This window comes from Salminus brasiliensis, chromosome 5 (genome assembly GCF_030463535.1).
Source record: "Salminus brasiliensis chromosome 5, fSalBra1.hap2, whole genome shotgun sequence".
Classification (NCBI taxonomy): Eukaryota; Metazoa; Chordata; class Actinopteri; order Characiformes; family Bryconidae; genus Salminus; species Salminus brasiliensis.
In genome coordinates, this window is record NC_132882.1 from 34,127,553 (window position 1) to 34,147,924 (window position 20,372).

General features: G+C 43.5%; 2 protein-coding genes across 2 annotated transcripts; both read right to left on the bottom strand.

The window, feature by feature from the left end:
- Positions 1 to 8,709: 8,709 nt before the first annotated feature.
- On the bottom strand, positions 8,710 to 13,430 carry LOC140556607 (serine/threonine-protein kinase pim-1-like). The gene is made up of 8 exons (XM_072680686.1): positions 13,406 to 13,430; positions 12,956 to 13,123; positions 12,684 to 12,778; positions 12,540 to 12,590; positions 12,041 to 12,416; positions 11,693 to 11,869; positions 11,339 to 11,416; positions 8,710 to 8,777 (listed from the first exon to the last, which is right to left on the bottom strand). Exons 1-8 carry the CDS (start codon positions 13,428 to 13,430, stop codon positions 8,710 to 8,712), a joined length of 1,038 nt encoding a protein of 345 aa, XP_072536787.1.
- Positions 13,431 to 18,101: 4,671 nt separating this feature from the next.
- On the bottom strand, positions 18,102 to 20,127 carry LOC140556608 (testis-specific serine/threonine-protein kinase 6-like; the record flags this gene model as incomplete). Its single annotated transcript, XM_072680687.1, has 3 exons — positions 18,102 to 18,160; positions 18,244 to 18,705; positions 19,329 to 20,127. Coding segments are annotated over 3 exons (1,320 nt in total), but the record flags the coding sequence as incomplete, so codon positions are not given.
- Positions 20,128 to 20,372: the final 245 nt, after the last annotated feature.

Genomic DNA, 20,372 nt, shown 5'->3' on the forward strand with positions numbered 1-20,372 from the left:
CGAAGTTTCCGGGAGGCTCTGAGAACTGGTGCTACAACATAAGCCTTAGCTGCCCTTTTAACTGCAGCACCAAATGGACTACAGCTGAAGCAGCCGTCCTCCTCCTCCACAACCTCTACGCTTCTGCAAGTTGAACCAGCACCAGTTCTACTGCTCTCGTCCTTCCGCTCAGGCTTTAGAGACTCACAGTTCAAGTCTCGACAGGAGAGCACCTCTGTCTCTCTGCTCAAAGAGGGAGACTGAGACTCTTGCTCTGTGGACTGGAGTGGGTTCACGTCTCGATCGGAATAAGCTCTGCTGTTTCCCTCAAGCTGATCATCGACCGTCACCACAAGAAACCTGCCTATGACTCTGGAGATCATACAGAACAGATGAGGAACATAAGTCATCTTTGATTATTTACTTATTGGTAATGAACTGATACTGTATGTTACCTATTTATCTGTTTACAAAAAGGTTTTAATGGGAGGAGCCAAGATATATCAGGACAAATAAAGCACTTCAGAATCAATTCAGAAACAGTGGAAACAACAAATAAATCAAACATACCGGCTGGTTTTCTCCAAACGCTTCATCCTGTCCTGCTCAGATTTAGTGCAGCCCTTACAGTATGCAGTTTCACCACCAAACACATTGTGTCCCAGAGAGCTTTCAGCCTTAGCCAGTGATGAGCCTTCAGTTCCACTGTTGATGAAAATACAAGAGAAATTTAGCAAAGGAACAAATAACTGACCGATCTGGGGGTGTTTCACAGAGCAGGACTCTCAGTTCAGACAGTGACCTTCAGCCTGGAGTCCAGCCTGTCCAATAGGAGAGGAGCTGAAGGACATTCCGATCCTCACCATTGGGCTAAAGTTATCTGGTAGCTGAGAAATGCTGCTTAGGAAACAACAGGGATTTTTCTCATTAACTTATTAAATATTTCAATACGCTGTTACTATAGTAACAGAGGACTTTGAGCTCATTTTGTGTATATCTGCGTTCATTCAGATATATGAGTAAGTTATAATAATGTTATGATACAGAATAAGAGATTATATATATATATATATATATATATATATATATATATATATATATATATATATATATATATATATATATATATAGGAAAACCTGGAAGTAGATACTCCACCTCCAGCACAATGGGTTAATTATGGTTCTTACCTTGACTGCAGCCATTGGTGCTGTGCCACCTCTGTCACTGAAGGTCGAGTGTGAGGATCAAACTGTAGCAGATAAGAGATGAAGGTGCGGCAGGGCTCCACCACTGTGCTCTTATCTGGATAGACTAAGGCCTTACGTTGGAGACGTAGGAGATTCTCGTCAGTGGAGTCCTTGAAGGGCAGGTCTCCAGTGACCATGACATAAAGAATCACACCCAGGCTCCACACATCACTCTTCTTTGGATCATAAGGAACATCCATAAGCACTTCAGGTGCAGCGTAAGGAGGAGAGCAACAGAACGTCTGACTTACGTCATCAGCGTTTCTATAAAAGCGTCCAAAACCAAAGTCCGCCAGTTTGATCTGGTCATCAGCGGTCAGCAGCACATTCGCACATGTGAGGTCTCGATGGACAATGTCCTGCTGGTGAAGATAGACCATGGCACTGAGGAGCTGGGAGAACCACGTTTTGGCCCGGCTGATGGGTACATGGTGGAGCTCCCTGATCTTCCTCAGGAGATCTGTTGCAGCAGCCTCCATGACGATGAACACCTGTCCATGGTGCATTGAAATGTCATGGAGGTGAACAATGTGAGGGTGGTTCACTGCTCTCAGAATGTCAAGTTCCCGAGGCAGGAATTTTAAATCCTTATCTGTCTCGGCCATCATGTCCAGTATTTTTATAGCCACTTGGTTGGAGTACTTCTTGGACGTGGCCAGTATAACCTTGCTGAATCTTCCCTCACCGAGGTCATCCAGCACCTTGAAGCCCAGACTTTTCAGGGCTCTGTGAGTTTGCATATTTTCCCTGTAAATGGAAGATAGAGAAGTTAGAAGTTCGAAGGTTAAGAACGTTGTGAGGACCCCTTTCCCGTGTGTAGTCCTGTTGGAATTAACAGTTTATTTAATCCTGACTATGTTTTGATCTTAATCCTTATAGCACTGCTAAGACCTGTTAGAGCCCCCTATTCTTTATATCTGTGCATTCATTCAGATATATGGGAAAGTTAGAATGCTGTTATGACACAGCACTGATTCTTATTTCCATTTTAAGATTGAATCAGTTCAAAGTCTGTATATAAAACCTGGGACTGGATACTCCAGTTCCAGCACAGTGGGTTAATTATGGTCCTTACCTCGACTGCAGCCAAGGGTGACGTGCCACCTCGGTCATTGAAGGCCTAGTGTCAGGATCGAACTGCAGCAGATAGGAGATGAAGGTGCAGCAGGGCTCCTCCACTGTGACCTCATCTGGATACACTAAGGCCTTATGCTGGAGACGGGGGAGATTCTTCATATTGGAGGCTTGGAAGGGCAGGGTCCCGGTGAACATGACAAAAAGTATCACACCCAGACTCCACACATCACTCTTTTTAGGATGATCCATGAGCACCTCAGGTGCAGCGTAAAAAGGAGTGCAGGAAAACGACTGACTTAGATCATCAAAGCTTCTATAAAAGCGTCCAATACCAAAGTCAGCCAGTTTGACCTGGTCATCAGCGGTCAGCAGCACATTTGCACATTTAAGGTCTCGGTGGACAATGTCCTGCTGGTGCAGATAGACCATGGCACTGAGGAGCTGGGAGAACCATGTTTTGGCCTGGTCGATGGGGATGTGGTGGAGCTTCCGGATCTTACCCTCGAGATCCGTTGCTGCAGGCTCCATCACGATGAACACCTGCCCGTCTCGTTCCAAGATTTCATGGACATGAACAATGTGAGGGTGCTTCACTACTCTCAGAATGTCCACCTCCCGGTGCAGGAAATCAGGGCTGTTGTCTGTGCTCGTCTTGTCTATTATTTTAATAGCCACTTGGTTCGGGTAATTGTTGGATGTGGCCAGCTTCACCTTACCGAAAGTTCCTTCACCGATGTGGTCGACTACCTCGAAGCCCAAACCTCTCAGGACTTGGTCTGTTTCCATGGTGTCCCTGTAGATGGAAGATAAACTAAATGTTAGACTAATTCTCCCTCTCCTGCTCTACCGCTCTCACTACACACTCCCTCTCCTGCTCTACCGCTCTCACTACACTCTCCCTCTCCTGCTCTACCGCTCTCACTACACTCTCCCTCTCCTGCTCTACCCTCTCCTGCTCTACCGCTCTCACTACACACTCCCTCTCCTGCTCTACCGCTCTCACTACACCCTCCCTCTCCTGCTCTCCTGCTCTACCGCTCTCACTACACCCTCCCTCTCCTGCTCTACCGCTCTCACTACACCCTCCCTCTCCTGCTCTACCGCTCTCACTACACACTCCCTCTCCTGCTCTACCGCTCTCACTACACTCTCCCTCTCCTGCTCTGCTGCTCTACCGCTCTCACTACACACTCCCTCTCCTGCTCTACCGCTCTCACTACACCCTCCCTCTCCTGCTCTACCGCTTTCACTACACCCTCCCTCTCCTGCTCTACCGCTCTCACTACACACTCCCTCTCCTGCTCTACCGCTCTCACTACACCCTCCCTCTCCTGCTCTACCGCTTTCACTACACCCTCCCTCTCCTGCTCTACCGCTTTCACTACACCCTCCCTCTCCTGCTCTACCGCTCTCACTACACCCTCCCTCTCCTGCTCTACCGCTCTCACTACACCCTCCCTCTCCTGCTCTACCGCTCTCACTACACTCTCCCTCTCCTGCTCTACTGCTCTCACTACACACTCCCTCTCCTGCTCTACCACTCTCACTACACACTCCCACTCTGATCAGTAATCAATAAATGGTTCTTACCTTCTCCTGTGTACAAAGAAGCAGTTGTAGAACCACTGTCTGTAGTCCTTAACTGAAGTGGTTCTAGATAAGTAGGTGTAGAACCACTGTCTCTGGTTCTAACAGAGTTTGCTGTAGAGGGTCACATCACGTCACTGCTGAATCCTAACTGAGTCGAAGAGGGAGGACCGCGCTTTTATATATGTGACGTCAGCGGTGACGTAACAATCGCAAAGAACACTGGAGACCAAGTAGGAAGAACCAGTGGGCGGGGCAACTGTCAATCACTTCGGCTGCAGCCAATCAGTTACTCCAGTTTTGCTGTCAATCAGGTTTTATTCAGCCAATCCATACCTGTAACCATTGGGATTTGAAGATGAGGCAGATTATATTATTAAATGATATATAATTATATTATTATTAGGCAGATATTATTATTAAATTAACATAAATTATTATTATAATTAAATTATCATAAATTATTATTAGATATAAATTATTGTAGTAAAATTCACCAAAATGAGCTCTTAAAGAAAATAGGAGTGAACGTATGTTTCTGTGGGTGAACAGCGACACCTCCTGCTCAGAGGGAGTATTGCGCATTTCACCAATCCGCCTCCTACCATGTCCAGTTCAGTCCGGTTTCACCACTGAAAGGATCTGGTGGGTTCAGCCGTTTTCTCCATTCTGTTGAAGTATTTCTGGGCTTAGTTATCGTAACTTCATGTACTGACCATTACATTGGAGGAACACAGTCTGTGTATCTCTTGTTTTTACTGGTTCTGCTTCGTCTGTGTTTCTAAAAATGCTGCTAATTAGCAGCTGTACTCTCTTCCAGCTACAGCTAGCTGTGCTAGCACTGTGCAGCATGCGCTCTAAACACTGTGTGGGACTGATGGGGTTTCTCTGGTGTCCTGTAGCTGTTAGAGTGGAGGAGGACAGGACTGAGGAGCTGCTGTTTTCTCTCTCATTTTACTTGATTTAGATGTGACTCCAGTAAAAGCTCACAACTTGTCCTGCAGTCTCTTTATTGTGGGAGCGAGACAGCGGGGTCACACCAGGACAACCCCAACACCAGTAATAACTGCTGCTCACTGAGAGACTCTGCAGATTCTGTCCCACACAGAGATCGGAGTTCAGTCGGACTAACCGGAGACACATTTGTCCACACAGTGTAAATGCATGTGTCTAAAATCTCCTCAGGATACAGTCCAGATACTCGTCCCATGAAGTGAGCAGGTGTCTAAGGGACGACAGCTGTGGTCAGAATTAGGTCCTGGTTGAAGGTGAAGTGCTGGATCATCCCTGTATTCTAGAAATGAAAACACAGAAGGTAGAAATTCAGTGTATTTCTGTCTTTCTGAAATGAGGAGACGTACACATCACTTCCACGTTTCTCCTGCTTGGCAGGTTTGGGATGGGAATACCGGCTACAGGTGTCTTTACTGTTGGTGAGCTGCTTAAATAAGCGCTATGTGGCTGAACCTGAGCTCAGCTTTTTAATGGATCTGTTAACAGACCTCACTGTTACCTGCATGTTCTGCTGCTGTTCGCTGTTTTCTTTACACTATCAGGTGGTAAACAGCTTATTGTTGTTGTGGAAGATAAATAAACACGTTCAGCTCCAGAGCAGCTGTTTGTCGACTTGTTTCTTGGTCTTTTCTACATTGATCAAGAATACTGCATTTCTAATCCTGTAAATCCTGCATTTTGTACCGTTTCTACTTTAAAGCGCTAAACCCCGCTGCAGAAATCCACCCATAGCAGCGGAGAGGAAACTTTAAATATGAAGAAATAAGAAGTTGTTGAGCTCTTCCTCACAGTTGTGTTTTCTTCTTCCAGGTAAGATCATCAGTTCAGGTAAAGCCAGAGTTTTACCCTGTAAATATAGTTCAGGCAGTTTAATGAAGACAGACCTGGTAAAGGAAATGAACTGGGTTTATTCAGTAAATGCTGCCTCTTACGCTGAAATCTTTATATACAGCACACAGGCTTGTTGCTGGCGCTGTGCCCAGGTTTCTTGTACCAGTTCAGGTAATATTAGGCATCCTAAGAGGCTGAGATGTAGCTTTAAACTATGGTACAGCTGTGTACCCTTTCCAAAAGGTACCAACATGTGCTGTTAGAGGTAGCACTCCAGCAACAGGCCAGTTTGGAGCCTACAGTGACTGAAGTGTTCAGAAATCTCCACACAGATGTTCATAATGTCTTTCCATGCTGTTTTATTTAGTAGTAAACATCCACAGCTTTAGCATTCATTCAGAGAGCATCAGAAACAGAGCTCCATATTAACAGAGCAATGTTTATGAAGGGGAGATTAAAGAGTTAAAAACACAACCTGAACTCCGTACCATTACAAAGGTGACATTAACAGCTACAAAACAATGAGACCAAAGCAAAAAGGTGAAAATGACACCAGTGTTTAAAAGTGGATTTCATCCTGACATGGCAAAGTTTATGGTGAACTCAAACAAGGGGGGAAATCCACCTTAAAGGGTCAGACTTCCACTCCAGAGAAGATCAGCCTAATGAAACACACCTTTACATTACGCACTATTACAAAGACATCAGAGGAGTCTTTACCATCATTTACTGTAATAGCAGACACACACTGATGCAGCTTTTCTTGAAACGCTCCGTCTCTGGCAGCATCACTGATTCTCAGAGTCTTTTGTACGTCTGCTGGTAGAGATGAAAATGGTGAGCTTCTACTTCTGCTTAGCATTTCTTCAAAATCACCTAGGAGTCCTTTAGAGGAGCACTCCCAGCACTGCTCAGCTAAAGAGGCCACAAATGTTCACCGTCAAAGGATGGAGGACATCAGTCTCATCTCTCAACTTTGAGATACTGTGAACGTCTAATAATTTGATGGCTCTGCTGTTTTAAATTCATACTTTGTTCATTCCTTCATTCATGTATTTGTTTGTTCGAATACTGTTGAATGTCTTTCAGCTCCAGGACGAGTTTCACAGAATCACAACAGAGCATCTTGAATCAGAGTTCATGTCCAAACTGAATGAATTTACTCCAAAGCTTCTTGCTCTCTTCAGTTCTGAGGGTGGAGCTCTAGGGTTGGAGTTACAAGCTCTCCTCCTCAAAGTATCCTTCATTTACTTCTTAGTTTGTTCAAATCTTATTACAGGGATTTAATGACCGAACTGCAGGGATATCATTTGCTTATTAGTTAACTCTTCAACAGTTATTTTATTACTTTGACATTGTCTCAACAAAATGTGTATGACATAAATAGTTCATACAAAACTTAGTTGCTGACCAGTTAATGTTGGGCATCTGGTAGCTTGTCAGAGTTTATTAAAATGTTTAGAATCTGTATTTGGGTAATTTGTGTATACATATTCCTTCTGTGTGAGGGACACCAGTCAAATGGGTGTGTATGTAGCTCCTTTGAGGATGAAGCTGAAAGAAAGTTAATAATATTATCGATCATGAACCACATCAGGGATCCTTGATAGACTTTTTTATTTTACAGTTTTATTATTGTGTGTTTGATTTTTACTGTAAAATAACAGTGGCATGTGATGATGAAGAATAAGGATTATCATTTCAGGCTCCCACCCATCCTTGCATTAACATGACCAGTTGTCATTCAGTGCTTGATGGTGTACCTCGGGGAATCGACAGATCAGCTCTTTAAAGAGTAAGAGGTGAGTTGATGTTCATGTAAAAAGGGAAAATAGTCATGTCTCTCTTTTCTTGGCTCATCTTGTATGTCTTGGGAAGGTCAGCACCGATCAGCCATAACATCAAATTCTTGTTTCTACAGTGTCCATTTTATCAGCTCCACGTACTGTATAGGAGCACTGAGTAGTTGTACAGTTACAGACTGTAGTACATCTGTTCCTCTGTCTACTTTATTACCCTGTTCTTCATTGGTCAGGACCCCACAGGACCACCACAGAGCACTGGTGTTATGTGGAGGGTGGATCATTGCAGTCACACTGACAAGGTGAATGTGTGTAGTGTGTGTGTAGTGCTGGTACGTGTGGATCAGACGGCCGTGCTGCTGGAGTTGTTAAAGACTGTCCACTCTCTGTCCACTCTATTAGAAACTCCTACTGGTGTTGCTTCTCCACCTTGTAGGTGTAAAGTCAGAGCTGATCGCTCATCTGCTGCTACACAGTTTGTGGTCTTCTGGTCTTTCATCAGTGCCCACAGGACGCTGCCTACAGGACGCCTGATCCACTCAGGTCAGACACAGCACACACAAACACACCACTACCATGAGAGTGTCAATGGAGTGTTGACGGTGATCCACCTGCTCTGTGGGGGTCCTGACCTTTGAAGAACAGGGTGAGAAAGTATACAGAGAAACAGATGTACTACAGCCTGTAAGTGTAGAACTACTAAGTGCTCCTATATATTCATGATGAAATGGACACATGGTTAGATACAAGGAGGGGACTTTAATGAATTGGCTGTTATTTCTAGCCATTTTTCCAAGCTAATGAGTTTTCTTTCTGTGTGTAATCACTGTCCTGTGTTTTACATGAATTGACCAACTGGCAGATTTCATTGTCCTTCAGCTAACCTAAGAAATGCATTACTAACAGAGGCAGCTATGAATGAGCCTTTTATGTTGGAATTACTTTGTAAAATACTCTTAAACCAAACAGATATAAAATTGTAATTGACATACGTGCCATTATTAAGACTCCAAACTCAGAAATGAGCAACTTTAGGCCCGGGGAGGTTTATTGGATTAAACAGTTTATTTTCTTGTTGCTGTTCGCAATATTCTTGCTGTTTCATGATGCTGATGGAAATCTACAAAATCAAGACGGGAACATCAGGGTACTGACAAGGGGGATGCTGCTTCTACGAGTGCGAGATGAGAGTCACATGACTGAAGCTGGCTATCAAACCCTGTATGAGAGCGGTATGGACTTTGGAGTGAGGAAGAGAAGTCAGACACAGACAAGAGGGTAAAAACTGCTGCCTGCCTCACAAAACTGTTTCTCCATCCCTTCTCAATGGTCTCTTCTACTTTCCTCTTATTCTTAGTAGCTTATTGTGAGACACTGTTCTGTTATTGTGAGACCCTGTAGGCCGACGGATATAAAGGGTCTATGTTTGTGCTGCGGTCTAAGAAAATAGTCGTAATAACCATGGAGTTCGATACTCCCAAAAAGATAAAACTGACTCTGGCTAAAAGACGATTGCTCTTGAAAGACGCTGACACGATTCATGCATGGCGTTTGTCTAACAGTGATTATTTCAGGTTCTATTATCATGAAGAAAATGACAGTGTCGTCTTGTACAGTGGGCCGACATAGAGTTTCGCGGATGCCTCTGAACTTTTTACCTTGCAACGCGATGAATGGCATACTTTCAAAAGACATTTTGGTTGTATGTATACTTCTATTAAATTTAGAAATTCAGATTTCAAAGAAGAATGATGAAGAAGAAAAGATATTTATAGCTCAGGAATCGTATGAACAATGTGAAAGCGGCACCTTAGTGAGACACATTATGCTGATTTTTCTTCCAGTTGTCCCCCATCTCTGTGTGTATATAATATAGAGTCATACTATGTATTGACTTTATTTGTCCAGCCTAAACTACAGACACCTGAATGGCCAACGATCCTGTGAATAATCGTTACAAAATCGTTAATAAAAGTTCATTCACCAACAAAGATAAAAAAAAAAACCAGCAAGAAAGGTAAAACCAAAAGATAATGCTGCCATCCAGTGCCAGCAATGCTCAGTTTACAATCCACAACAGTGGTCAACAAAGCTCCTGAATATCCATCTTCCTACAGAGCCACAGGGCTCAGTTGTAGGGTAGATGAAGCTGATGTTAATTATGAGAGAACTGCAGTGTGGGCCTATGGTTGATGTAGCAGGTAAGGTGATATGTCTTTGGTTCACAGTCCTATATTTTAACTTAAATTGACATTTTCTTCCAGTTTTATTACATTTACATTTACATTTATGGCATTTAGCTGACGCTCTTATCCAGAGCGACTTACAAGGTTACTCGTATTACAGAGGCGGGCCAATGTAGTGTTAGGAGTCTTGCCCAAGGACTCTTATTGGTGTAGCGCAGCATAGTCACCCAGACTGGGAATCGAACCCCAGTCTCCCACATGGTGTGGTAGCTCAGTGGCAACTAGTGGTGTTATCTGTTGCGCCACACCAACCACAACATTATTAAGTCTTAGTCTTTTTTGGTGGATTGGTAGATTAAGCATTGGTAGATCAGCATGTGTTTATTTAACCAGTATCATTGTCTTAAAGTTTATAAATGATCTTTTGAGACATTACACCAATAGAGCACATTCATTTCTCACCATGAACTTGTGGAATGGCTTCATCATGAATACGGTGTCTTTATGCAATGCCAAATGTATGGGTGTAACTAGACGTTAGCATGGTGATACACGTAAATGACAAGAGCTGCAACGTTTCAGAGTTTATTTTCTTGATGAAACAAGCCAAGCCTTTCTGACTGCTTACCTCCCTTGATCTGATGGAGGCCTCACCCTAGCATCTACACTCACTCCTACACCTCACACTAGCTTCTACACTCACTCCTACACCTCACACTAGCTTCTACACACCATATTGGCTTCTACACTACTACATACACTTCACCCCTACACCTCACACTAGCTTCTACACACCATATTGGCTTCTACACTACTACCTACACTTCACCCTAGCTTCTACATTTACTCCTACACCTCACACTAGCTTCTATACTCACTTATACACTACTACCTACACCTCACACTAGCTTCTACACTCACTTCTACACTACTACCTACACCTTACACTAGCTTCTACACTTCATACTGACTTCTACACTCACTCCTACATCTCACACTAACTTCTACACTTCACACTCACTACTACACCTCACACTAGCTTCTACACTCACTCCTACATCTCACACTAACTTCTACACTCACTCCTACACTTGACACTCACTCCTACACCTCACCCTAACTTCTACACTCACTTCTACACCTCACACTAGCTTTTACACTCACTACTACACCTCACTCTATGTTCTACACTCACTACTACACCCTACACTACCTTTTACACTTGCTTCTACACCTCACACTCACTTCTACACTCACTTCTACACTAATCCCTACACCTCACACTAGCTTGTTCACTCAGTGGGTCACAGACTGTGCCACATTTGTGTTATTTGTGTTATATTGTGATCTGTCTCAGCAGACCACCACAGAATTTTCTTTCCACAGCCTGAAACACAAACCAAACAATATGCATTAGATACAGATGCACTCCTTAAGATTTGCAATGCTGAGATTATTTCTAGAAAGTCAGGAGCATGTACTAATATCACACTATCAGCTCCTCTCTATCACCAAAAGACATATTTTAGCTTGTACTGCTTCTTCTCTTAGCATTAACTTCCTTTTCTCCCTGGCTAACCTGATCCTAGGCTGACTTGTTGCATTGGAACCAACTGTGCTGCAAGATCTGCTGAAAAGTAGGCCTCCTGGATGGTTTGTACTGCAGGCACCAGCTAATCAGATTGCAGCATTCTGTGTAGAGTGATGGGATTGGATGAGAGAAAGATGCTTCAGCATGACGTTTATCTTTTCTTTTCTTTTAATGATCTCTACATTTCAAAAAGGCTACCATGCTATATACACAGATCTGAACTTCTACATTTGGGGACACCTGGTATGTACTGCGATCCTTCAGCTTTAGTTCTGCATATTCTCCCAACTACAGATCTAGTTTCTGATTTCTGTCTCTTCCACTTAGATATGTGTCTGTTTTCTTCTTGTTTACCAAGATGCTCCCATTTATCTTACCACTGGATAGGCCGTCCTCAAAGCACAGAAGCCCCTCGAGGATATCCAGGCCGTTTCTAAAGGGCAGGAATCCACATACCATCCTGAACAGAAGGACTCCTAACGACCACACTGTTGCAGGCCTGGCATGGTACCTCCGCTTTAGGAGGAATTCTGGAGGCCAGTATTCCAAGGTGCCTGAGAACATAACAGAGGAAGAGAAATAAGGAGAGCTGAGCACAGATCTTCATTTCTATCTTCATTTAACAGCTCAAGTGGCTATGGGACATCAGGCTCCTCTGAGGATCCTCATTTTGTAAGCAATGTGTGAATGTTGTAGTGATTTCAGTGCCCTTAACTCAAATATACCTGCATAATCAGTATGTCCAGCCTTCCTGACCCAGTCACCACAGCCAAAATCAATGAGCTTTAGCTCCGAGGTGTCCGTGTTGATGAGGAAGTTCTCTGTTTTGATGTCCCGGTGCAGGACACCTCGCTTGTGGCATTTTTTTGCCGCCCCAACTGCCTGGACCATTAAGTTTCTGGCCATGTCTTCAGTGATGGAACCTCCGAAGTTGTCAAGGAAGGCATCCAAGTCCATGCAGGGGTGAGGACGCTCAAGGATTAAAATGTAGCGCTCAGGCTCATCAAACCAGTCGATGAGCTTTATAATATTGCTAACGGGTGGCTCACTCATCGTCTGCATGAGAGCCACTTCAGCAGGCACGGACTTGGAGTCAGCAGGCTGCAGGAAAACATTGTGAGATCAGATAATGAGAACTGATCATGTGAAATCCAGTTCTGTGTTACTACTAGTATGCTTTATGGACAGGTTTTGAAGGTAAAACTGGGTTCTAGGTACACTTACACTTTGGACGTATAGATCACCTTCCTGTTTTGGGACAAATTTAATGGCCACCTGCACACAAGGATAATACAGGGTATTAGGATTATGGGGACTGAAAAGACAATAGAGGAGATAATGAAGTTATGGAGAGACTGAGGTAACAACCTGTAGGAGATCGGAGAGACGTGTTCCCGCGAAGACTGTTCCAAAGCTTCCTTCGCCCAGTTTCTTTCCAAAAATATATAAATCATCAAAGGTATCTGTGGAAAATAGTGGAGAACATGACTATTAACTTTCTTTAGATCATTTATCATGAGTTTATCTATTAACATCACCTGCTGTAAAAGGGGCAGTGGAATTTACGTCATGTAAACTTGGATAATTAAAGGTTCCCTTATATACACAAGACCTTCTTCAGGTCTGACCAATGAACTGACCTGGCTTGGTGGTCTTCGTCTGTCCATGAGTTGTATCCTTGGGACGGTTTACGGTCCCTTTCCTCTTCTTCCTGGTAGAGGCTTCAGTATCAGGAACTGGACTCGTTCCTACCAGAACACTGCGGCTGGATTCCACCTCTGTCCTTTTCCTTTTTTTTCCACCACCATCTGTGTACAGGATGATTTGTATTTTTAATGGAATTTCATAGACCGTGAGCTGCGTATATTTCTGCTAATGGTAATACTAGACAGGTCCATAACATTGATATACTATTTTCTTACGGTAAAGTGTGGTTTAAATGTGCTGAAACTGCACTAGTGTCCATAAACAATGTTGCTAAGTAAAGAGCATTTTGTCCCTTCACTAAAGTCTCATATCAGATTCAAAAGTGGCCTTAAAACAAAAGCAGCTCTAATAAGTAAAACTTCAGCAGGAGTGTATGGACTGACCTGTATGTTTAGAGCGCTGCTCCATCGTTTTCTGAGTGTTTTCGTTCATTGAACTCAACAGAAATGACCAACTTTCAAGTTGTACAGTTTTGCAGTTCTGCATCACTACCCTCATTTATTGTGACATCATAATGAGCTTGTTGCCACGGTGATGTACTGAAATCTAGACATGGGCCATGTATACTCTATATGTATGTATAGAAATGTGTGTGTGTGTGTGTGTGTGTGTGTAAGAGAGAGAAAGATAGAGCACCCATTGCTGACACAGATGTGCAAATGCACACACACAGCTTGTCTTACTGCCAAATACTGCCAACAAAATAGGACAGATAAACAATAATGTCTTGTGTTGTACACCATGCCTAATGCCAGGTGTGGGCTAGAGGGGTGTAAAACCCCCCAGTATTGAGCTGTGGAGCAGTGGAACTGTGTTCTCTAAAACGGAGGTGCTCCATCCAGTACGTTTGGGATGAGTTGGAGAGTTGGTGATGAGGTGGGGTGGTGATCATCCAATATTCTGACCTCTCTGATGCTCTTGTTGCTGAATGCAATCAAATCCTCACAGCAATGCTCTGGAATTGTTGAAAAAGCAGTGAGTAACGTTGATAAGGCCATGGTAATCTGCGCCATGCAGGTTTCGAGAGCTAGGGCCCTTCCTCTCTTAGAATTGTAAGACGTGAGCAGATTCGAGTGATAGCGTGAAAGTTAGCTTAACGAGGTGATAGAAGAGATGTACAGGGGTGATACAAGAGATAATAGATAGATGGATCCAGTAAATAGAGTTAAGTGGTGATGATTGTAGAACAGCAATGTTAAAGAAATAGGTTTCTCAGGTGTGTGTGTTGGAATGAGGTATAGGAAAATGAATGAGCCCTGTCTGGATGTCAGAGAGGGAGATAGGTAAGGGTAAATCTTCATAAACCACTAAAGCAGCCCATATTGGCACCAGGTCACATGCAGTACAAGAATACTGTTAATAAGTCCTGTGGTTGTCGTATGGATCCTGGAATGTGGGTTTTATAGTGTAATTCCAATCTACCACCTGAGAGACAGATTTGACTAGGTTCAGATAGTTATATATAGAAGGTGTGTTACTAACTTTATGCCTTTTACACATTTTAAACTTGTCATATATAACTATATGTACCTTAAATACATTAAATGTAGACATGGTAGTTTTTATATGTATAACCCATTGTTTATTCTATTATTATATCCTTGATTATTGTAAACAAGTTGTAAGATGTATGTAATAAAATGTATTTTATTATTGAGTAAGTACAGTGTGACCTCAGGGGTTTTGTTCTTTTCTCGACACTATGGGTAGTAATGGCAGGCAGGGACAGGTGTATTGGAAGGTCCGATGGGTCGACCAGCCTGAAAGTACACATTATTTTTTGTTCAGTGAGGTTCAACATGTATTTTACTCATACTTGTAGGCTTCCATATTCACTATATACATCGGTAAGACATTTCTTCTTTTTACATTGGCATGGAGTACAGCATGTGGTCGCCGAGGGCAGAGGTACCGTGAGAGAGTTTTTCCTGTCTTGAGTGATTGAGGGACATTTAAGGTAAGATAGCTGCCTGGCAGGTTTTTGCTCTCACACTTAAATTTGGTGCTGAAGAAGGCACACATTGAAGGAATTGTTGTTTAGATACACATGTAACCATGTGTATGTTACTCTTCTATTTGCTTGAGCCTCTGATGAGGTTCAAAAGCGGGGCAGTATGTAGTATATTCATTAGCTATGCAAATGTTCATAGACCTGAGGAAATGGTATGGAGTTGAGGAATAATACAGTGAGGCCCATGGCCTAGACTTGGGAAAGGAGAGCGAGATCCATTCCCAGTCCTAATTTGATAAACTATACATGAATAAGTAAAAATAGGCTGTTGTTTAGACTGGACATACTTTCCAGTGTACGTGACAGGAATGTTAAGGGGTCGGCTGTGTCTTTAGCATGTAGACCATGTACGTTAAACAGTGGTGGGGGCTGATTTTTTATCCCTTATGGATAAGATACTGACATCCTGCATATGGGAGCAGCACAACAACATATGACGTGTAATAGGGTATAAAACACAAGGTGTTCCTCTGTCTAGGGAGAGAGCAGAGGGGCACCCTGAATTGGCAGGCTCTCTCCACAGTGATCACGAGTCTCCTTTCCAAGAACACCTCAATAGTTAAATACATGTGATTTAGATGCAGTATGATTTGGAACTACCACTTAGCTTTAATAAACTATCTGCTAATGTGGCTGTATTTCAGAGAGGTTGCATGCTCACAGATCTGAGTCTGCAGGGTCTAACAGCACTCACTGGTTCTTTCAGAAAGAAAAAAATAAAAATAAAATAAAATAAAATTCAGCATTCAACTTTAGGATTAATGATTCTTTCGCTAAACTATGCCCAGATGTTAAAGTTCAGTCACACGTGACGGATATTTTCCTCAAATATCCAGTGGTTATTGTCCTCAGCTGATTCGAGGAAATTTTCACCATTCCTTGATGTGCCGTGCAGGTACAGCTTCTGGGAATGCTCGTCCTTCAGGCTTCTGGTTTAGGAAAAGTTCACAGTTGCAAGTAAAGGAAATGTTTGCTTTACCCTTGTTCAGGTCGTGAATACCCGTTGCAAGCTTGATTCGAAGAAAGTAGCTGTGGAAACGCTGATTAGATGTCCAGCTGAAATTCTAAAGGGTTCTAAGGTGATTAGAGTTAGGCCCTTTGGTTCTCTCTGTTGGGTGTTTGTTTACCTGGCTGGATAAACTCAGAGAGAGTTCTGTTGGTTCTCTCTATTGGGTGTTTGTTTACCTGGCTGGATAAACTCAGAGAGAGTTCTGTTGGTTCTCTCTGTTGGGTGTTTGTTTACCGGGCTGGATAAACTCAGAAAGTTCTGTTGGTTCTCTCTGTTGGGTGTTTGTTTACCTGGCTGGATAAACTCAGAGAGAGTTCTGTTGGTTCTCTCTGTTGGGTGTTTGTTTACCTGGCTGGATAAACTCAGAAAGGTTGTTTCTTTGTTTGGACAGTCTTTTTATCACCTGTGTAGTCACACCCATTTTCTTCTTCTGGTGTTAAACATGCATTGGGAGTTTCTGGTGGTGTTGTCACCTACATCTACATTTATGTGATTCTTTAATTGGGGGAAGTTTTCTGTCCTCAGCTTTTTAAAGTTTATTAAATGAAATATTAAGATTTAAACAGAAATAAGAGTAGTGTAGCTGTTGGGTGGTGTTGGGAAAACCATGACTCAGGGTGTTTTCTCCTAAAACAGTGAAAATTGGGAGGAGCAACATGCATGAAGCCCCTCCTCCCTAATCGGACCTCCTATAAACTTCACCTCTTCCATCTCTACGTCTACAAATCTGCACAACCCTGCCCCACCCAATCACCTCCCCTGTAACTCTGTCATCATTCCTGGCTCCACTAATCAGAAGTGGGACTTGGCTTCCTTCCACAATGTAGAAGGAGCAACATGAACTCCACCCCCCCCACCCCCGCTCTTACAGTCTTCTCCCAAATCATCATAAGCTAAAGACACAATCTGATCTAGCCAATTATGACTGATGTTGACAGATTCAGCTTCCTATGTAATTTTATTTATAAAGCACATTTTAAAAGAACTAATGCTGATCAAAGTAATAGTAAAGTAATAAACAGGAAAGACAAACATAAAACAAACCAAAACAAAAACACAACATTAACTCTCAACTACATTAAAAGGCCTAGGAATAAAAAATGAGATTTGAGACGGGATTTTAAAAATTGCAGTGTTGGGGCTCGTCTGGCATGTGGTGGCAACTCATTTTATAGTTTAGGTATAGTTTAGTGCATCAGCCTGGATTTAGGGACCACCTGAAGGAGCTGGTCAGCAGATCTGAGTGACCTTGATGGAACGAATGGCTACAAAAGCTGAGAGAGAGGTGGAGCTAAATCGTTCAATGACTTATAAACAAAGAGCAAAATCTTAATCAATCCTAAAACAGACAGGAAGCCAATAAAGGGACGCAAATATGGGCGAGATGTGTTCTAGATAACGTGTTCTTGTTAAAAGACCAGCAGCAGTGTTTTAACTGTTGCTGTGCGATGGAGGCCTGACCGACACCAGCGTGAAGCCCATTACAGTAATCAAGTCTGGATGAAGTTAAAGCATGTGCATAAAGACCCTCTCAAAATCATTGATGGTGTCAGCCCCTCTGTATCGTGCCCTCCCCCAGGCCGATTCCGAGCCGCTGCCCACACGCTCACAGAATGACTTTTGTTGTGTTTCCGTTCTGGTTTTGATTCATGGATTCGGTTCTTGTTCATATATGTTCATGTATGTTCGGTTCAGTGTCTTGATTCGGTTCAGTGTTTGATTCAGGCTCATCACGTCATGTTTAATTAATATGTTTCACCTGAGACGGGGGGGGGGGGGGGGGGGTACTTAAGGGGCTTCAACGCTCAGTTTGACGCCGAGAATTAAATGGTTTGGAACCTTGATGTACCCCGAGAGGTTCCCGTCTCTGACCACGGTGTGTTTAGGCCAGCTTCGGCTCGACTTCTTTGTTTGCGAGCAAGCCACCCGGCGGTTCAAGTACTCAGCGAGGTTCACTCACTATCTGCTAAGTTATTACACGTCACAACATTTCACTGTGGGCTGAGTGACAACAGGTTCTGCTTTCCCTTCAGAGCCGGACCCAGCCAGAAGGTTATCGTTACCAGGAGCCATGCTTGATGTCTACAGGGGGTGAACCCTGTTCGTCTTCTTCAGGATCTGTTGGAGGAACAAAAGGACAAAGATTGACCAACTGAAACTGAAAGTTTTGGACCATCACAATCTCTCAACACTCGACTCACATACATTAAACTTGGGGAATCTCAGCCTCCTGTTTCCCTGCCTCATTGTTGGCTGCGCCTCCACAGCTTCCGTCTCCACCACTGGTTCATGGAGCAAGATGTCTGGAGTCCCATCCTCACGTCTCTGCTCAGAACATGAAGAAGCAGGAGCTTCTGTAGAGGCAGCAGAATGACGAGCACCCTGCTGAGAAGACGAGGAGAAGTCGTGCACCATGGACGTCCTTTTGAAGAACTTCCTAATTCTTCTTTGAAGTGCTCGAGAAGCTCTGAGGATCGGTGCTGCAACATAGGTTTGAGCTGCCTTCTTAAGTGAAGCACAGCTGAAGCAGCCAATCTTCTCCCTCACAACCTGTACGCTTCCAGCTCCACTGCAGTCGTCCTCCTGGAGCGGGAGGACCTCTTGATGAGAGCAGCTTCCCCCATCCTCTTCATCAACAGGTACCACTAAAAACCTGCCGATAACTCTGGAGATGGTAGAGAAGCAACAGAGAAATGTACTTATTGTTAGTGAGCTGACACTCTACTTTATCTACACTACATGGACAAAAGTATTGGGACACCTGCTCATTCATAGTTTCTACTGAAATCAAGGCTATAAAAAAGAGTTTATCCTGCTTTTTTTGGAGTAACTGTCACACTGTGCAGAGAGACAGTTAGATTTTGGCAGGAGCATTGCTTTGAGGATTTGATTGCATTCAACCACAAGAGTGTTAGTTAGTGAGGTCAGGATGTTGGATGATGATAACCACCCCACCTCGTCATCCCCAACTCATCCCAAAAGCACTGGGTGAAGCACCACCATCATTCCAGAGAACATAGTTCTTCCACTACTTCGCAGCTCAATGCTGGGGGGCTTTATACCCCTGCAGCCCTATCCTGGCATTAGGCAGCATGGTGCCAATAGGTTCATGTTTATCTGCTCCAGATTCCTATTCTATTGGCGGTACTTCTCTAAACTGACTAGACAAGCTGTGTGTGTGTAACTTAAAATTGCTGAATGATTTCATTATAATGGGTGTCTCCCCAAACATTTGGTATATGATTAAGTGTATATAAACATTGAGCTTGGACTTGATATCCAGCACAACATTCGACTTGCCTTGATTTTAGCCAGGGGTGCCGAGCCACCTCTTTCACAGAAGGCCGAGTGACAGGATCTTTCTGCAGCATGTAGGAGATGAAGGCTTTGCAGGGTTCCTCCACTGCAACCTCCTCTGGATACTCCAAGGATCTCCGCTGGAGAATTGGGATCATAGCCTTCATGGAGTCGTAGAAGGGCAAGGACGCAGTAACCATGGCATAATAAATCACACCGAGGCTCCACACATCGCTCTTCTTTGGATCATACCTCTGACGCATGTTTATCTCAGGTGCGCAGTAGTAAGGATTTCCACACAATGTCTTGCATAGGTCAGGGAAGCCTCTTGAGAAGCATCCTAATCCAAAGTCGGCCAGTTTGATTTGACCATCAAAGGTCAGCAGAACATTATTTAATTTGAGGTCTCGATGGACGATGTTCTGCTGGTGCAGGAAGTCCACCGCGCTGAGAAGCTGGGAGAACCACGTTTTGGCCTGGTCAGTGGGGATGGGGCCAGTCTCAACGATATGATGAAGGAGATCCGTGGCAGCAGCCTCCATCACAATGTACACACGTTCCTGCATCTCAATAATTTCATGCACCTGAACGATGTGAGGGTGCTTTACTCTTCTGAGAATGGTGAGTTCCTGGGATTGTGCCTCGTAGTCCATTATTTTGATGGCCACCTGGTTTGGGTGCCTTTCAGATGAGGCCAGCTTAACTGTGCCGAAAGTCCCTTCACCGATGACGCTCAACACGTCGTACCCAAAAAATGTCAGAATGTCATCAGTTTCCATGTTTTCCCTGCAAACAGAAGGTAGAATTGACAGTTAGAGAAGGTAGAGGTATTTCCCCTGTGAATTGGAATAATAAGCTGTAGATATTAAACAAATAAGTCAAACCACTGGACTGGGAGAGCGCTTTCTTACATAATTACAAAACTGTTCAACTCAGAAACTGAACACAGCGTTACATTAGAAGAAGGGCTTTTAGAGAATTTAAGTGTTTTTGAGTGTATCGCCCCCTAAAGGCAGATCTGTGTCAAAAAAAG